We start from the raw sequence: 17,240 nt of genomic DNA, 5'->3' as shown, positions 1-17,240 counted from the left end.
ACACATCGCCTCCTTATCTATAAGATGCGGAGTGTTACAGATAGGAAGAAGAAGCAAGACTGGGTAGGATTCTGTTAAATTACTTTTATTACCCCGCGCCTTTAATTCACAATACATCTGTACATTAGTGCAAACTTGCAATTCAGGCCCGTAATATGCGCGAATGCGGTTTGCCATGAAATAATCTACAATATCAGTATAAATTGCTACGCTTTAGCCGCTTTTTCTTTCATTCCAGTGCCTACTGGACCATGACGACGCTCCCAAATTAGACGATGTTTTTGCTTCATGTACGCAGTTCTTACATTTATACCTATTCCCAAATCACCATCTACGCATTTAACATAAGAGAATCGAGCAGAGGTATTAGAACTTAAATGTTTTCTTACGCTACACAACAATCGTCTATTATAGAGTATATACTTACATTTCATAAACCAAGCAGTGGCCGCATCGTCGTAAGTTTTCCTCAAATCGTCGCATAAATGAGCATCCTCGCCGTGATAAAAAGCACATTGTTCAAAACGACTTCTCAGAATAAACAAAATTTCATCCTCTACTGATCTAGTATCAAAAGACAAAAAAAAGTTAATCGAAGCAAAATGTTTACTTGGCAAGTAAACTATCGTTAATATTCTAAATATTAAAAATAGTCTCTTCTTTACTTCCTAATAATTCATGAAACTTAATTTACTTATCGCGAAAGAATTGAGCATTTGCCTCAGTATAGCAGACCAAATCGTCGGTGTAACATTCGTCAATGTTTGGCACACGACGGTATTGTTGATGATACCACGGATATTTTTTTTGATTCGGTACTACGAATTTTTCTGTAACAAAAGAGGAAACGTTTGTTTTTTAACTGGAAGAACATAACCAAACAATGATTAGATAATACCTCGGACATAAGTGACTGGTGTGTCTAACATGTAATATAGATTGCTCATCCATCTGGTTATAAAAGTATTATCCTTTTCTGCCATCGTTTCTAAAATATATGAAATACAACACTGATAATTAATTACAAATTTGTTCTTCGATACTGATCACCACGATTTGGCGACCACCAGTAGTGATCAGCTGTACAGTATATAACAGTAACAACCAGTAACAACTGCAAACACTCTTCTTGAAAAAGTGGGAATCAGCTTTGCATATACGTATTTGGAAATATATATTTTTATATGATATTAATGACTTCGAAAAGTTTTTTTTAATTGTCAATATTTATTTTTACGAATAATAATTATCTTATTATATTTAATCAGATTAACGTTACAATGGGATTAATAAAATTTCTATTTGTTCTCTTGCTAACGATCGGTTAATTGTGGCAATTAAATTTTTAGTATTGCTATTACAAAATTCTCTATTTATTTGTAATTGTATCTGCTAATCAGGTTTAAGTCTCCACTAAGGGTTCGAATCTTCGCTAGTAGGGTTTAAATCTCCACTAAACAAGCGGGTTTGAATCTTCGCTAGATTTTGAATCTTCAAGAAAATTCAATTTCGAATCTCTGCTAAATCTATTTAAATCTTTATTTTAATGAATTTAATACTTTTCGTGAGTTTACAGCTCAAGAAATATAACAAATATATTTAAAGTTAAAAATATTACAAAAATTAAACTACATATACAAAAAATTTAAGATTAAAAAAAAAACACCGTTGTCTTAAATTTCTTTTAGATTTTTAATGAGATATATACACATATATACACAAGATGAATACGAGAAAATAAATAAGATGAGTTTATAATTTTTAAAAATTTATTTTTTCTCATGGATCATGCACACAGCAAGGTGTACAATTTTACTGTGCTGCTGCGGCACTTGGCGCCGCGCTGGTAGCTTGCGCTTGATCCTCGCGGAGACGATCCTTCTTGAGTTGACCCATGAAAGAGGCCTTGTCGGCAGCGGTCTGGAAGCGACCGTGTCCAAACTTGGAGCTGGTGTCGATAAATTTAAGGTTAATTTTCTCCAACGCAGACCTCTTCGTGTGCACCAACAAAGACTGCAAAGTACATTTCAACGTTATGTATTTCCTTGATTGTAGATAAACATTAATAACATTATGTTTAATCAGACCTATCATTTAACTATCATTTACGTTTAGAACATTTGTTCAGAACGTAAATCAGACCATTATGCTCTTCGAATTTCATCATGAACAAATAGAATAAGGTAGTTATTTATTAATGTTTATTCTTACCTTCCTGAGCGTGATTACACGTTTCTTCGGACCCATGCAGCATCCCTTAATCATGATGAAATCGTTGTTCACTTCACCGTAGTGCGGGAAGCCGCCCATGGGCGTGATGGTCTTCTCAGTAAGATCGTACTCTGTCGAGGCGTTGTTTTTCACAACCTATGGAAGATAAGCAAACAGTGATGAGTGCCAATTGCGAAAAAAACAATCTTAACCGCAACTTAAATATTGTCTAAAGATTAATTTGTAACTCGTCTAGGAGACCTAAAGCATGAGTGTGACATTTCTTCAGGCACTATGAGCAAGTGGCTTCAATCTTGCCTCCTTACAGAACACAAAAAGCACCAAATATCTTTTCGTGTTCGAAAAATCATGTAAAAAGGCAGGTAATTTTTTTAAATTTAAATTTAACAATCACCTTGCCATCCTTCACATGAATTCCCTGTCCAATTCTGTAGATCTTCTTGTTCATCTCGGTACGATGATGATATCCCTTCTGACCAGCGCGCGCAACGGTGAAGGACACGCGACTGGGATGCCACGCGCCAATACAGGCGACCTTTCTCAAACCCTTGTGAGTCTTGCGCGGCAATTTCTTTGTGTGCCACCTGGACGTGACACCTGAAAGAAGCAGGAAAAAATGTCAATTTTTATAAGAATCACATACGCTTGTTAATTGGGGCAAGCCGGAGTTGATTTTAGTTAGTTCATCGTTTGTCGATTAAGGACTTCAGTAGGAAGGCAGCATGGTTCTATCGTCAAGATAATCAGATAAATGCACGTCATGCTTTTCATCATACAGTCCTAGAAAAATTTTCTAAAAGCATGCTTCTCGCGAAGTATGGGGCTGTTGGGGGGGCAAGCGTGACAATTTGAGGGGCAGTGAGGGGGGGGGGTGTCGAGCAACACACACATACACACACTGATGTATATAACGCAGAAAAACGCACCTTTGTAACCCTTGCCCTTGGTGACTCCGATCACGTCGATCATCTCATCGGCGCTGAACACGGTACTAATGGGAACAGGTTTCTCCAGATGATCGCGCGCCCATTGCAGCTTGTCATCGATGGTACCGCCGTTCAACTGAATTTCCATAATATGAGCTTTCTTCTGACGATGTCCCACTAGGTTCATCTGAATAACGAAAGAAAAAAAAATTGACCGACTCGTCTTTTACGAATGTATTCGATACTTTTGGTATCGTCACGTTGTCTCGTTACCTGAGTGTGAGCAATGATGCGTAAAACCGTGCAGTACTTCCTGATCTTTTGGAATTTCTTGTCAATAATCTTGCGGCCAAGATTGTCCTGCCACTTCTTCGACGCTTTCGTGAACGCCTTCTTCTTACTCTTGTACCTGTCAGAAAATCAATTGCAATGCCCGTCTGTGTACGCTTTTGCCATCCACGTCACTCTGTAACGTGTCAGTCTCATCGTAATGAGCGGAGACTGGGCACATTTGTTGGACCAGCCGTTATTAAAACACAGAGTTTCAATGGCCATATCCAAGTGATTACTCTCATCTTACGAGCGGAGAGCTGATATTATATAGTTTAGTATCGTGTGTATATAAGAAGTATACAACTTATCTTAAAGGAAAGAGCTGTACTAAATATGGTTTGTCTCAATGGTCACTGCCCAATGGGCTCCAAAAAGTTTATGGAATATATCTAGCCTCCATGCATTCCGCGTAAGCAGCGCACGGTGTTATTTTTCGACGTGGCAGTATTGAAACCGTACTGCATTGAAGGCAGTTTTCACACTGCAACCCAGATGGATCAATGCATTGCTGCATCAATCAACATCTGAGTTAACACGTCGCAAAGATTCAAATTGTAATATCAAAATATTTGTATAATGAATACATGTGGTTTCTGCTAACCAGTTCTTGTAGAAACGTCTGCGGCAATCCTCCGACAAATGTTCCGCCCAGACATTAGCAAGCGCACGAAGTCCATGTGGCGTTTGAATGTATCCAACAAGACCAACCACTATCATAGGAGCTGTCTCGATAACAGTAACAGCCTCTACAATCTCCTTTTTATTTACCTCTGAAAAGACAGTCCATATTTAGAAACTTAAAAGAAAAATTATAGAATGTGCTTATTTTAGGGAAAAATGCTAAAGAACTGTACTAGATATGGTTTGTCTCAGTGGTCATTGCCCAATGGACTCCAAAGAGTTCCTGGAATATATCTTGCTTCCATGCAACATGTATAAGCAGTGCACAGTGTTATTTTGCAACATGGCAGTATGGAAAACATACTGTATTAAAAACAGCTCTCGCACTGCAACCCAGATAAATCAACGCATTTCTGTGTCGATCAACCCAAGTTAACATGTTGTAAGCTCATGCATTGTTAATAAAGCATGCATTGTTAACAAAGCATTAATATAATACAATTGTATTAAACAAATGCAAAAGTAAAAAAAAAAACGTTTAAAAGCATTTTAGAAATTACATTTTTAATATTAATTCTTTGCTCAAATCACATATATCGCTAATTTAATTGGAGAGTTTACTTTTATAATTACTCACTCGATCCAGGACGATCGGCTTCTCTCACAACGTGAGTCATACCAGCTTTGTAGCCCATAAACGCGGTCAAGTGCACGGGCTTGCTAGGATCATCCTTCGGAAAAGCCTTAACCTTTCCACGATGTCTTTGCGATCTCTTCTTCGGGTAGAAACCCATCGACCCATGTCGGGGAGCGCTGAACTTTCTGTGCGACTGTAATATAAGACACAGAAGCCTAAGACACGTGGCACTAATATGCAAAAATTAAGTCTTTCCGATAAAAATTATCAGACCGCCCTAGAGGTTTATCATCAAGGTTATTCAGTCAAAAAACCATAAACCATAATTTGAATCATCATGTTAATTCTAATCTAAACCTAGGCATCGTACGAGAAGCCATGCGACTGCAAAATTTTTTGTAGATCGTTATCACATAAGACAAATAATGTTAATATTAGCTGTAATTCACGTAATAATTATTTAGAAGTATAAAGAAGATATTCAAGCGTACGATTTTATAATTTTAAAACGCGGATGTTAAAAGATATTACAGAGCACGTTGGATTTTTCGAAGACTCAATCACACCCCAACTTACCATGACGCTATTGACGAAGGAAATGGAGGAGGTTGGCGAAAATGGTCGCTTTTATATGCCACCATTCATACCAACCCTTTATAAAACCTTGAAGTGAACTTAAAAACTTCAAATTCCCTAAGATACAACCTCAAGCTTCCTTTGCAACAAATGTAAAAATATTCAAAAAATAGCGCACGCTACTAATCAACTTTAAACATTTTTAAAATTAACATAAAATAAAAAAAAAATGGTGTTCTTTTTTTATATTATAAAATTCTGGATATTAAACACATAATTTGTCTATTTTCTTATGCGTATGCTTATACGCTTATGCAAGTTGTCTGAATGCACCCTTAAATAGCGGTCGATAGTGCTGCGATCTTCCGTTGTACCGTCGAACTTAGCTTCCGTTTCGCAAAAAATTGCGGAGTTACAACTCGAAAAGCAATCACACGTTTCCCCAAATCTGCGTTTATACTACGCAACCGGTTTGTTCGTTTTCGGTCTTCGTTCTAATCTTGACTAGTCGGGAAGTTGTTTAACGAGAAACGCTTTCACTTTCTCGCACAATTTCTTTAATTTCCCGTGCGTGCCCACCATTTTGCATGATCTTTGAACCCGCCAGCGACCGAGTGTTTGGCGGCGGTGCCCGCGATTAAATGCGAATATCTTTCTCGTCGTTGCGATTGGTCGCGATCAACGTGCAGCGAACTCAACTCGCTGGACGAAGATTGCGCCTCCGGATGTGCATGGTCGATACGCATCGACGACATCGGGCGCCTTTCTGTCGTCGCCACTGCGCCCTTAGATTTTTCTACGCGCCTGTTACACCTCTTCGTCGTTGCTCTCGTCGGCCAGTGTGACTCATAATAACACGGTAATGACATTTACGTTACACGCGCGACTACATCTCGCTCACGGTGCTTTGCTCAAGGTCTGTCCACATACGAAATATCGAAAGCACATTCACATACGTCTTCGATTGTAAGTGTCTCTTTTCTCCTCATTTCTTCGAGTTAAAAAGTTCTCGCTCGTTAATAGAAGCGAGAACGAAGAATGTGCTTTCGACGTACTTAGAACTAACGACTTGATAGACAATGAATTCGAATATCTTAAAATTACGCAGCATCAGAAATACTTGAATGAGAATAACGATACATCATCCATTTAGCTATTTTTCATATTTTCATTTCTGTTTCTTGGTTAGATCTTGTCACGCCTGCTTTCTTGCGGAATGTCAGTGCGCAGCGTATAAAACAAACTGTTATCCGTTTGTAACATATTTTGGAACAATTGAAGATCGGAGGCAAGTAGGATTGCATACAGTGTTGTAATCATCCACCAGAAAAATGATGGATATAGATCCGCCAGAGTTTCTGTCAAAGGACGATGAGATTCAATATTGGATGGATCTAGCTCAACAGCTGCATCAAAGGTAGATACACATAAAAATAAAATATAACAATTATTAATATCAAAACAATACCATAATGATTATTAGAATATTGTATGTGGTCAAAAAGCAAAATTTTATTGTGTTAAATTAATATACTTTTATAACTAATCGTAGATTATTGTAAATCGATTAAGAAATTATGACTAAATATATATTTAATGACTTAATAAGTGACATTGCAATAATTCAAAGACAGAGACAACAGCTGTGCAAGTAGTCAATTGAGTTTAATTAGTCCAATCTAGTTTGGAATATTATGAATCAATTCAACATTCTACTCTGCTAAATGTTGCCTAATGTTTTTATATATACAGAGAAAATTTGTAACTATCTTTAGTGTATTCTTTGTATAATAAATGAATGACTGCTATAGCGGCTCCTTGCAGTGGGAAGGTTAAAAAATAGCAACTATTGCTCTGTTACAGGAAAGATGATGTTGAACGTGAACTGGAAGAATTTCAAGAGAATTCACAGATGTTGGAGAAAGAGCTTGAGACTTCCTTGGAACAAGCAGAAAAGACAAATAGAGAATTGAGACAAAGAAACACAAGGCTTGCAACAGAAGTTGAACAACTGAGAACGAGATTAGACCAGCAATCTGCAGATTGTGCTATGTTCCAGGGCAAAGCACAGGATTTACAGCAACAACAGGAGCACCTACTGAAGTATATTAGAGAACTTGAACAGAAAAATGACGACTTAGAAAGAGCACACAGGTATGCAATATTTTTGTTTTAAATTGATAAAAACCAAAAATCAATCATTAACAATTTGATAGGCAATGAAAGCGTTATATCTATTGCAGGATAAATAGGGTTACGGAAGAAGAAATAGAAGCTAAGTTTAATTTAGCTATAGAAAAGAATGCTTTGCTTGAGTCGGAACTCGACGAAAAGGAAAGCTTAAAAGTAATAGTGCAAAGATTAATGGACGAAGTTAGAGGTTAGTTTTCGCTTTATTCAACAAGTATCATATTTTACAATACACAGTAGCTAATATTTTACGGTTTTTCAGATTTAAAGCAGGAGATACAAGTGCACGAAAGACATCATGCGGATAACAACAAACCTACTGATAGAGTTCGTAGTATCGTCGATAGTAATAAGCTACAGGCTGAATTGGAGTCGAATTCACCTGCTAGCCAAATAGTCCCACAAACCATACCTCCGAATAATACAACGACTTCGCCGATAAAAAGTAGGATACATAATGTTTTCGTTAAGACAACACATGTTTTTCATTCTACCTTGAAAAAGCGATTATCAAAAATGATCAATACAAAATTACGCAATCAGACATCAAATAAGGCCCAAATGATTGAGAAAAAAAAAAATATTGCTAAATGTCCTGCATAAATCGAAAATGATTTAACATGATTGGCAATTTGGTTTTTCATGTTTCACTTGATTGTTTATTTTAAACAATTGAATCGCTTAATAATTATGAATTAATTATGGTATTCAAAAGAAATTGAACAATATGAAACATTATCATCAATGTAATGAAATAAATATCTTTAACAGTATTTTTTTTTTATATTTTTTTAACATATCTTCTAATACAATGGTTATAAATTGTATTTGGGTCTAATAACAGAATTATCAGTTTATAATTTTATTTAATAGCTTTATTATTCAATTCTATTTATTTTATTCAACAGTTTTTATATTTGTAAGTAATATTTTTGTTCTTGTATTTTGCCAGTTGGACACGGGATGGTAGGGGGTGTTATTGGAAACAACAATAATAATATGAGCCAACCATTGCCACCCTGCACCAGAATACTGGCAATGAATATGATTGGCGATCTTATGCGAAAAGTCGGGGTAAGAGCGACACATCTCAATAATATTTTCTTTACTACACTTGTAATCTTCTAAGCTTAAAGCATGGCTTATATATTTTTCTGTATTTTTATTGCATAGTGTATAAATTGTTCCGGTAGTAGTTGCTGTATATACGTTTGATGGTACCAAGCAACTATGTGTGTTGATATAGATTATTTCATTAATTGTTTCAGCCAAACACCATGTTTGTTGCAAAATACTATATCACTGTTAAATATCAATCGTAATTAATATATATATATATATTTCGAATAATGAGAGATTGTAAATATTTCCTATCTCGCGTAAGCACAAAGGTCACACTTTTTACTCGCACCTTAAGTAGTTGGTGATTAGTGTGATGTAGTTGGTGTTTTGGCAGCTTGACAGGTGGGTCTGCATGGGCTGTAGGAGAATAAAATGCACTTGTCCGAGCAGACAAATATCGAATACCACCTCCTCTACCGAGTTATCGGCGGCCCAGACGCGCGCGTCTACTCAGTGTATAAGGCAACAACCTAGACCGACCGCGTGCAGATCTTCATCCTGATACCTCATCGTTAAATTATTTTACATCTCCTTAAACAGCAGGTCTTGATTTGATTTTTTTTCGTTAACGCAGTGTTCCTGGCTCACTTGCACTCACTGTATGCCAACCCTAATTCAGATATCACCGAGCGTCCATTCCCGTGCTTTAGCCATTAAAACAATAACTCTGTATGCTTTAACAGCCTTGTCGATTTAACATTGATCGCAATTTCGTCGTTAATTTTCGCACTTGTTATCGTTGGATATCGTAACTGAAATACATTGAAAAATGTATACTAAAAATGATTCTTAATCGCGATTATTCTTCTTTACAGGCCTTGGAGAATAAGCTGAATACATGTAGAAACGCGTTCCGAGAAGATCAAGCTGTTCGTGATCTCTACAGGTAACACAGCAATCCCTTTTTAATCACGTTAAATTGTATTGTTATATTCCTATTCCATCGTGCATTGTACTCACAAGTAGATATCATGTACCTAATTTGTGATAAAAATCTTACTTTACCGTGAACAAATATTTGAGATTAATTTGCAAATATTCTTAGATTAATTTCGAGATTTTGACTAAAATTGCACAAAACAATATGGTATGTGATATCTCGCTGATTCAATTGTACTTACTGCTAGTATAATACGTTGGTTGTGCTTCCATCATTTATGCCTGTCACGGTCAGCGCTAAGACCACCAATTTATATATATTTGAAGCTTTTTGTGCAATATTATCATATTTTCAATGTTCTGGAAAAAGTAGTAGGTACTAGATTTTTTCCTAGAACACAGAAAAGTTTGAAAAAGACAATTCCCTCACATAACAGATAACTGCCTTATTATGTAGCAAAGACTTTTTCTTTTATTTTAACTCCTTTGCTGCCCAGAGTTTTTAACTCACGCACATATAAAAATATCTGATTGTACATATCTCATTTCTCAGTGCAGTTTCGATAGCAGAAAATTTATGCAGTTGATACTGCTTTTGTGTAAATAAACATTTTTTAATTTGTAATTAATAATTTCCAGGAGAGAAAGAAAGAAGAAAAATGTAATTAGCAGCGAAAGAGTTAATAAGATGCATTGAAAATTTTTTTACATGTCATACCTATCTTAATTTGCTCAGTCATAAAACTATTCATAATATATTGCTTCTTTGCTCTATAAGGCTTGTCTAAATAAGCTTCTTAGACCATTGTTTAGATTAGGTATATAAATGCAATATGACAATGACATAATTAGTTTAATTTTTTGCGCTAGTTATCAATGTTTCCTAAACATGTGTGCCATGTACGTTCCAAAATAAATGTACAATAATTTCTTATTGGAAGCTACATGTGGATATAAATCTTTTTCGGCTAAAATTTTTTAGAAAAACTTAAAAAATAATTATTTACACACATATTTAATTTTCGAAATAGAAATATGTTCAGTAATTCATCATTTTGTATTGCATACATGTGGAGATTTTATTAATGCAAAGTGATATGTTTCTCTAATAAGCTACATGCTTATTCAGACTCAAAACATAAAATAGTTTTGCCAAAATGTATATAATATATATTTGTAAGTGTTCTCTTAATTCTTCAATCAAAATTTATATTTTATCGAAATGATAAATATGATTACACATTTTACGACGCTCACTTGCTGGTGTATAAATATGTTCTACATATTTCAAAAGTGGATTCGATCACAAAATTCTTTTTCTGTAGCTAATATAATTATAGAAATTCTATAATTAATATAAATATTGCAGTAGAAGAAGATTTATCCAAGTACAAAACGTTTTATAAATTCGCGAAAAACTGTGGTAATAAGTTATATATATTTTTAATAATTTAGCGCTAAGTATACGTGTGTAAATAGTGTATATAGATACCAAGTATCATAGTAAAGTGCAATTGCATTGGAGAGACAACTGTTTTCAATTTCGTAATGAAAACATAATATGATGTTAGACAGCTTTGAAGTAGCGTTCCTAAATATTGTAAAAAAAATATTCTTCTAATCGATTTACTGCCATGCTGAGCCGTGATCTATGCTGACAAGAGATTATTCGTGGCTCGATTTATAAAAAAGAAAGACTATACTTAGAAAGATATCATGTGCACCGCATAATAAGAGATGCTATATTTATGAATTCTTTCTTGCATGAACAGTTATTGTTATTTTTATCGCATTCTTATGCACAGTATGATGAAAATGTTATAGCATTATTACACAAGGTGTCTGCTGCTTGGAAAAATCTGGAATTTTCAAGAAACTTCGAGATTCAGAGAAACTTTTTACCAAAAAGTTCTCTTCGAGTTCTCTCTTATTTTTATCTTTTGTTGACTGATTTGTTTTTCAATTCTTTCGAATATTCTTTTAAATTTAATATTTGACATAGTTCTTAATTTCCTCTCCATAAGATTGAGTAGAAAATATTAAGAAGCTCATTCGTCAAGTAACTTTATTCCAAACATATATATGAAAAATACTTTCTATTTAGAAACTTGATTTAAAATATATGGTGGAAGATCATAAAATACTCGGGGAGTTTTTCTAAGATTTGAGTGGATACCATGTGTGATGATATTACATTTCTTGAATGTATGTTAATAGAATAAGACTTCTTGAAGACATTTTCGACGCGCTGAACAGCGTTCAACGACCTTGTGCACAGATCAAATCGCTAAATGTTCACTAGTGTAAATGGCTCATGCTCGTCCAGTATCCTTTTTTTTTATCTAAACACAAGCTATAACAAGAGATTATTACATCTGTTCAATTAGGGCTAGACGACAAGTCAGAAGCCCAGCCTCAGGAAACAACAACCACATTCGATTGTAAACGAAGAATAATGTCGCAGCGATCATATGTCCGCACATCACCGATGTTGCAAACCCCAATGTAATGTTAATTCGAGAATTTCCATAACAATAACTTTGTTCGAGTTTTATTAAGTTATTCCGAATACGTTAACGCAAAAGCTGAAAAATGCTATGATGTTTCATGCCAGGCATGAAAAATCGTTCTTAGAACAGAAAATTAAATTTCCATTTTCGGCTACACACAAGTCTCCTTGCAGCGTTTCATGCTGCGTTAATGACATTACGATATCTTGCTCATTGAAGGAAACATTGTTCAAAATAACGGCAATGTTGATGAATTAGCGCATTCCGATTATTCGAAGGTATATGAAATTAGAACAATTTCCGATTGTAATTATCGTAAGCGATATTTCTCAGTGATATAAATGTCACTAACGCTGTATGAAATTATTCTACAATATACTGTTCGCAGAATTCACAGTATCTTTGTTTGCGTTTTTGTTATGAGAAAGAAAATAAAAGGTATATTTTATTATTGAAACTTACATGTGTGTAAGCTTGCCGCTGTAATAGCTAAAAACGAAAAATATCCGTACTGGTGACTTTGATGGATTCCTCTCTCGTATTAATTTCTCTTCGCTTCAAATGTATCACGCTATATTGATATAGTAAATATGAATTTGATTGCCACAAGTCGCAACAATGTATAACTAAAAAGCGATAACTGGTTTTCATGTAAATAACGGAAGATAATAAGGTAAAAGTAACAAAGTGTTGTTACTTATTATTAATATATCTGGAATTTTAGATATTCTCTTTCGCGTTAATTGCGTCGAAACGTTAATTTCTGTCTCCGACACCGCGCGACATTATGGAAATTGCTTCATTAATAGCATACGAGTAGGAATTTGTAAATATACACATATACAAGTGAAGAGCTTGGGGCAATAAACACACATTGAGACGTGAGTCTTGATTTGCGCTTTTTATAAAGTCAATGGCCTCAAGCGAGAAATCTCGTATTCTTCCTTTTCTTTTTTTCAAAGATTAAATTAAAGATTAAACACAAATATTATGCACAAAGTAGAGAATAACGTAGTTTTTTTAATTGTTTATTTATTTATCAAATTTGTGATATACGTTATTGTCTCAAGCGCTTCGTGTATATTACACATAGCAGTAATGAAACATCATTATTTATTAGAAACGAAATACTTGTGACGTTTGTAGGTAATTACACAATTAATAATTAATTTATGAACTTGGTTTTTAACGCGTAGATGTAGTATAATTTGTAATTTGTATTTACCAATTGTCTATATATAATTATTGCGTATACTTTGTAAAAATGTGTACTTTTTAGCGCTCTAAACGTGTTTCCAAATATAATTCCTCTATTTTTTTAATATTCTGCAAAAAAAAGATATTCTCTAATCACAAAAGTACTTTTCATGGTGAACGATTGGATCGATTCCAATGATTATATATACATTATAAGGACTGGCAAAACGCGATTTAGATCTAAAATTTAGTTCTTTAAACTATATTGCAAGAAAAAAAAAGAACCATTGCTAAGATACAAAATTGTTATCGTAAATGGAGAATCGTATAATCATGTTGTATTAATATGAAATGTGAAAACCTCATTTAATAAAATATTATTAATGCAAATCATTAGTCTTTATTTGTAACCGTAATTATGTTATGTACTTTGAAATTCAGTTGAAAAAAAAAAATATTACAAAATATAATTGTTTTGAAAATTTATATTGATTTTATGTGTTCAGGTACCTCTATTCTAAGGAGATAAATTTCTAGCATTAACTCTGGGAATATTTGATTGAAGTTGATGTAAAAGTAAATTGAGCGAATTTAGATTTATTTACGAAATGCGTTTATTTTTACACAAATTTTTACACAATAGTTAGGTGATCAAAACGATTTTATGTAACTCGAGTACAGAGGTCTAATACGTTAAGCACTACATCGGGCACTCTAAGGGTGTCTTATTCTAGTGCACACTTTTTGCAAATACTAATAATGATAATGACATTGTTATGTGACATTAATGACGATAATAAGATAGAGTGAAAATAAAACGTCGCTTCTAAACGCTGTTCCATCAAAATAATTTATACGTGAATTTCTCTCAGCGCTGAAAGTATTGCAAATTAAACCTTGTAAATATATGAATATCTATGTGATACAAACTACAAAGTTGTTAAACACGGGAAGTTTCGAGAGCACAAAAAAAAAAAAAAAGAATGTTTTTTTTTTATATCCCGCATGATTTGTGAAATCCAATCGAATTCTATACATCACCGGAGATATGAAAAAAAAATCACTGGATAACACTACAGTATGTAAGTTTCTATATGGATAAAACAAAATTATGCAGAGCTTGGAATGAAAGTGCTTCATCCACGACGATTGCGAACGGTAATAATTAATATATAATAATATTAATAATAATAATCGCAATAAACGGTATGTATGTGAGTTACATAGCGTCTCTTAAGCACGCTCGCCGCGGATTCGCCGGGCCAGCTGGATATCCTTAGGCATAATCGTTACGCGTTTCGCATGGATCGCGCACAGATTGGTGTCTTCAAAGAGACCGACGAGGTACGCTTCGGAAGCTTCTTGCAGAGCGCCGATGGCAGCGCTTTGAAAACGCAAGTCGGTCTTGAAGTCCTGTGCGATTTCACGAACCAAGCGTTGGAACGGCAATTTCCGGATCAGCAACTCGGTTGACTTCTGGTATCTTCTGATTTCTCGAAGAGCCACAGTACCAGGCCTGCAAAAATTACAAAACATTCCATAGACTTCAGATATCGGACAAAAACTAAAATTCATTTAAATAAATTCGTAGTTTTTGTAATATTTTGCAACCTAGCTTTACAATTCAATTCGTCATTCGCCCTCCGTACGTACCTGTAACGATGCGGCTTCTTCACACCACCGGTGGACGGGGCGCTTTTCCTAGCCGCTTTCGTCGCAAGCTGCTTACGCGGGGCTTTTCCTCCCGTTGACTTACGGGCCGTCTGCTTGGTACGTGCCATGGTTCAACCTGAGACAAGAATTATCGAATATTTCTATTTGACATTTACGAAAAATTATGACACACAGTGAAAAAATTTCGTAAGAAATTTTTGAAGCCACGTCACCACTCTTTATCTATCCCCTTCTTCAATTATTGGGCTTATTTGTCATTGATTGCTCAGAATTCCTTAATCACCGACCCAGCACTGAACGCGAAATCAACAAACGACGACGCGACAAACGCGAGTAACGACCGATGCACCTACGCTGAAAGCGAGTAGCGTCTAAAGCTCTAAAGCCCCGAAACCGTGGTGGGGAAAAGACCCGGTGGTGATGGAAATAATGATAATAGTGGTGGTAATGCGTCGCGTGGTGGGGGTTCAATCCGTTGCTGTTCGCGTTGAGAAACGGCGTACCGAGGAACGCCGCGCGTTGCGCAATGCGCACGAACTTTCGTTCCCCCGCGACGAAGGAGAGAGAGAAGAGAAAAAAAACCGCGCGCTGTCAGCCGAAGAATTCGTGTCCATAGATTCCGAGACGCTATGGAAACCTAAGGACACGGCCGCGGACGATCGGCAATGGGGATCCGCGCGATAAATCGGCACGATCGCGACGCCGTCGCCGCTCGGACGAAAAACCGCGGGCGGTCGCGAGCGTCGGCGTCGCGCCGAGACGCGTTCCCTGCCCGTGAATGTCAATCGCAAAATGGTGGCGCGAGCCCAGCGAGACGCGATAGAAACACCTCGCGTTTTCCCGAGGCCCGCGCGGCCCGCTTTCGCCCGAATCTTCGCTCGCGCGTCATTTCGCGCGCGCTTCTCGCGAGGGCACGATTCGCCGATGCGCAATTCCACCTACCTCGATAGAGAAAGCGGATTATCGAAACACGAGCGGACGCGAGCGCGAACTTAGGTGCACCACTATCCGTTTCCTCGCACACTCCGATGGCAGTGGACGCTCACCCGAGTCACGGGCTCTCTCGCGTCCCTATCCCCTCTCCCCCCGCCGCCCCCCCCGCCTCCTGGAAATTAAATCGCGCGAGAGGCACGTAGAACCCGCGGTGCGCCGCCGGCCAATCCGACGGCGGGCTGACGGCCGGCCGGCGCGTCGCATTGGTCGCCTTGGTGCATCGAGTGCGAGCGCGAGTGCCCTGTCAATCGCCTCGAAATTGTGTATGTACTACGATACGCTCGCCCGACCGCGTAGCACACCGCTCCTCTCCCTCCCCCGCGACGCTCCCCGGAATCCCATGAGCTTCTCTCCGCGCGCGCGGAAGGAACGCGGACAATTACCACGAGACGAGAATTGTCATCGGGGCGGGAGGGGGGGCGAGGGGCGAGAAGGGAGGCAAATTCAATGGATCGATGGACGCCGCGGAAATCTAACGAGTTTCAGGATGTAAATACCGCCGCGCAATATCATACACGGCGATTTCCTAGAGACGCGCGAGATCGATACAAAGGCCGAATGTGAAAACGCACGGCATTCACCACGCATCGGGATGCTTTTATGCATCGCGTAACTGTATTCGTGTGCTCGCGATACGCTTTGTTACAGAGCCACTAAAGAAGCCTCGCCTGCCTTATTCCATATTTAGCTTTATACACGGTCGTCTCTTTTTTTCATTTCGCCGCGTTAAGCGTATAAATCCAATACAAAAATCGTGCTTGCGACCCGCTGCCTTTTTCGAATTCGAGAATCACAGTCGGGCAACGTTTGGAGTCTAAATGTTGGGATACGGCAAATGGCTTTTACGAGGCTTTGTCTTCGTGAACGCCCCTGCTTGTTGATGACCGCTACATCGCTTGACTTTAACCTGCTTTTCGCGTTTCTAGAACGCGCAACGCTAGACTCTTTATCCATAAGAGATTAGAAATAGCCGACGGGAGATCTAAGTAGTTTTTTGTTCAGCGAAATTTCGAAGGACCGTTTTTCGTCGCGATTAGAAGGAAAATCAAAGCGCACCGAGGTTACTTTGGCCATCGCGTATGACTCGCATGAAATAGTTCCCTTTTTTAAATCTCTCGATTTGCAATTATACTTACGTAAATTACTGCGCGTTGCGTTTTATTGTAATCAGCAACCTTGATCTTTTTATCTCGTCATATACGAATCGTTCTCAATTATCGAAAGAACCAAAACAAAAACGCGCGAATGTGTCAAAACGCTGCGACGCGACGTTACTGTTTATAGAAGAGCCGCTATCAAGCGCGATAATAGCGCCTGACGTTGGCAAAGAGCATCTCGCTAAAGCGTCGG

The 17,240-nt window shown here is 37.2% G+C and overlaps 4 protein-coding genes, 1 long non-coding RNA gene and 1 other non-coding gene across 12 annotated transcripts; 1 reads left to right on the top strand and 5 right to left on the bottom strand.

Moving 5' to 3' along the window:
• Nucleotides 1-69: 69 nt before the first annotated feature.
• ND-PDSW (NADH dehydrogenase (ubiquinone) PDSW subunit) lies at nt 70-1,034 on the bottom strand. Its single transcript, XM_012378747.2, has 4 exons — nt 899-1,034; nt 695-830; nt 428-564; nt 70-331 (listed from the first exon to the last, which is right to left on the bottom strand). Exons 1-4 carry the CDS (start codon nt 981-983, stop codon nt 207-209), a joined length of 483 nt encoding a protein of 160 aa, XP_012234170.2. The 5' UTR covers nt 984-1,034; the 3' UTR covers nt 70-206.
• On the bottom strand, nt 899-5,478 carry RpL3 (ribosomal protein L3). Its single transcript, XM_012378758.2, has 8 exons — nt 5,326-5,478; nt 4,750-4,942; nt 4,093-4,261; nt 3,432-3,567; nt 3,159-3,345; nt 2,627-2,829; nt 2,212-2,367; nt 899-2,013 (listed from the first exon to the last, which is right to left on the bottom strand). The coding sequence occupies exons 1-8, from the start codon at nt 5,326-5,328 to the stop codon at nt 1,813-1,815; spliced, it is 1,248 nt and encodes a 415-aa protein (XP_012234181.1). The 5' UTR covers nt 5,329-5,478; the 3' UTR covers nt 899-1,812.
• On the bottom strand, nt 5,013-5,088 carry LOC136999182 (small nucleolar RNA U43). The gene has a single exon (XR_010889583.1). It is a non-coding gene; the product is annotated as a small nucleolar RNA U43 (small nucleolar RNA).
• A 222-nt stretch (nt 5,479-5,700) lies between the features above and the next one.
• On the top strand, nt 5,701-13,613 carry LOC105678968 (Nuclear distribution protein nudE). Of its 5 annotated transcripts, none has more exons than XM_012378724.2 (8): nt 5,701-6,184; nt 6,515-6,742; nt 7,189-7,479; nt 7,569-7,705; nt 7,778-7,960; nt 8,468-8,589; nt 8,972-9,180; nt 9,453-9,529. In XM_012378724.2, the coding sequence occupies exons 2-7, from the start codon at nt 6,657-6,659 to the stop codon at nt 9,137-9,139; spliced, it is 987 nt and encodes a 328-aa protein (XP_012234147.1). In that variant the 5' UTR covers nt 5,701-6,184; nt 6,515-6,656; the 3' UTR covers nt 9,140-9,180; nt 9,453-9,529. The 5 variants fall into 5 exon arrangements, with proteins under 5 accessions (XP_012234147.1, XP_012234148.1, XP_012234146.1 ...); XM_012378725.2 differs by having other exon boundaries at nt 5,701-6,241; XM_012378723.2 differs by having other exon boundaries at nt 5,701-6,291.
• LOC136998834 (uncharacterized) lies at nt 8,369-9,040 on the bottom strand. Its single transcript, XR_010889370.1, has 2 exons — nt 8,927-9,040; nt 8,369-8,817 (listed from the first exon to the last, which is right to left on the bottom strand). It is a non-coding gene; the product is annotated as an uncharacterized lncRNA (long non-coding RNA).
• A 200-nt stretch (nt 13,614-13,813) lies between the features above and the next one.
• LOC105678969 (histone H3.3A) lies at nt 13,814-17,189 on the bottom strand. Of its 3 annotated transcripts, none has more exons than XM_012378730.2 (3): nt 17,027-17,189; nt 14,877-15,012; nt 13,814-14,739 (listed from the first exon to the last, which is right to left on the bottom strand). In XM_012378730.2, exons 2-3 carry the CDS (start codon nt 15,002-15,004, stop codon nt 14,457-14,459), a joined length of 411 nt encoding a protein of 136 aa, XP_012234153.1. In that variant the 5' UTR covers nt 15,005-15,012; nt 17,027-17,189; the 3' UTR covers nt 13,814-14,456. The 3 variants fall into 3 exon arrangements, with proteins under 3 accessions (XP_012234153.1, XP_012234151.1, XP_012234152.1); XM_012378728.2 differs by lacking the exon at nt 17,027-17,189 and adding an exon at nt 15,840-15,998; XM_012378729.2 differs by lacking the exon at nt 17,027-17,189 and adding an exon at nt 15,110-15,517.
• Nucleotides 17,190-17,240: the final 51 nt, after the last annotated feature.

Source organism: Linepithema humile, chromosome 3, assembly GCF_040581485.1.
Source record: "Linepithema humile isolate Giens D197 chromosome 3, Lhum_UNIL_v1.0, whole genome shotgun sequence".
NCBI classification, from domain to species: domain Eukaryota; kingdom Metazoa; phylum Arthropoda; class Insecta; order Hymenoptera; family Formicidae; genus Linepithema; species Linepithema humile.
Note: the sequence above shows the minus strand (reverse complement) of the source record. Positions and strands in the feature narration are given on the sequence as shown.

Bases quoted from the DNA above. Each gene is read 5' to 3' on its own strand.
- LOC105678969 (XM_012378730.2), bottom strand. From the start codon at position 15,004: ATGGCACGTACCAAGCAGACGGCCCGTAAGTCAACGGGAGGAAAAGCC. The intron at 14,740-14,876 runs GTACGTACGGAG...TAATTTTTGCAG, and splicing joins AAGAAGCCGCATCGTTACAG to GCCTGGTACTGTGGCTCTTC.
- RpL3 (XM_012378758.2), bottom strand. The intron at 2,368-2,626 runs GTGATTGTTAAA...TATCTTCCATAG, and splicing joins TTCATGTGAAGGATGGCAAG to GTTGTGAAAAACAACGCCTC. The intron at 2,014-2,211 runs GTAAGAATAAAC...TGTACTTTGCAG, and splicing joins GTGTAATCACGCTCAGGAAG to TCTTTGTTGGTGCACACGAA.
- LOC105678968 (XM_012378724.2), top strand. From the start codon at position 6,657: ATGATGGATATAGATCCGCCAGAGTTTCTGTCAAAGGACGATGAGATT. The intron at 7,961-8,467 runs GTAGGATACATA...GTATTTTGCCAG, and splicing joins AACGACTTCGCCGATAAAAA to TTGGACACGGGATGGTAGGG. The intron at 8,590-8,971 runs GTAAGAGCGACA...GTGTTTTGGCAG, and splicing joins ATCTTATGCGAAAAGTCGGG to CTTGACAGGTGGGTCTGCAT.
- ND-PDSW (XM_012378747.2), bottom strand. From the start codon at position 983: ATGGCAGAAAAGGATAATACTTTTATAACCAGATGGATGAGCAATCTA. The intron at 831-898 runs GTATTATCTAAT...CTTTTGTTACAG, and splicing joins ACCAGTCACTTATGTCCGAG to AAAAATTCGTAGTACCGAAT. The intron at 332-427 runs GTAAGTATATAC...TTAAATGCGTAG, and splicing joins CACTGCTTGGTTTATGAAAT to ATGGTGATTTGGGAATAGGT.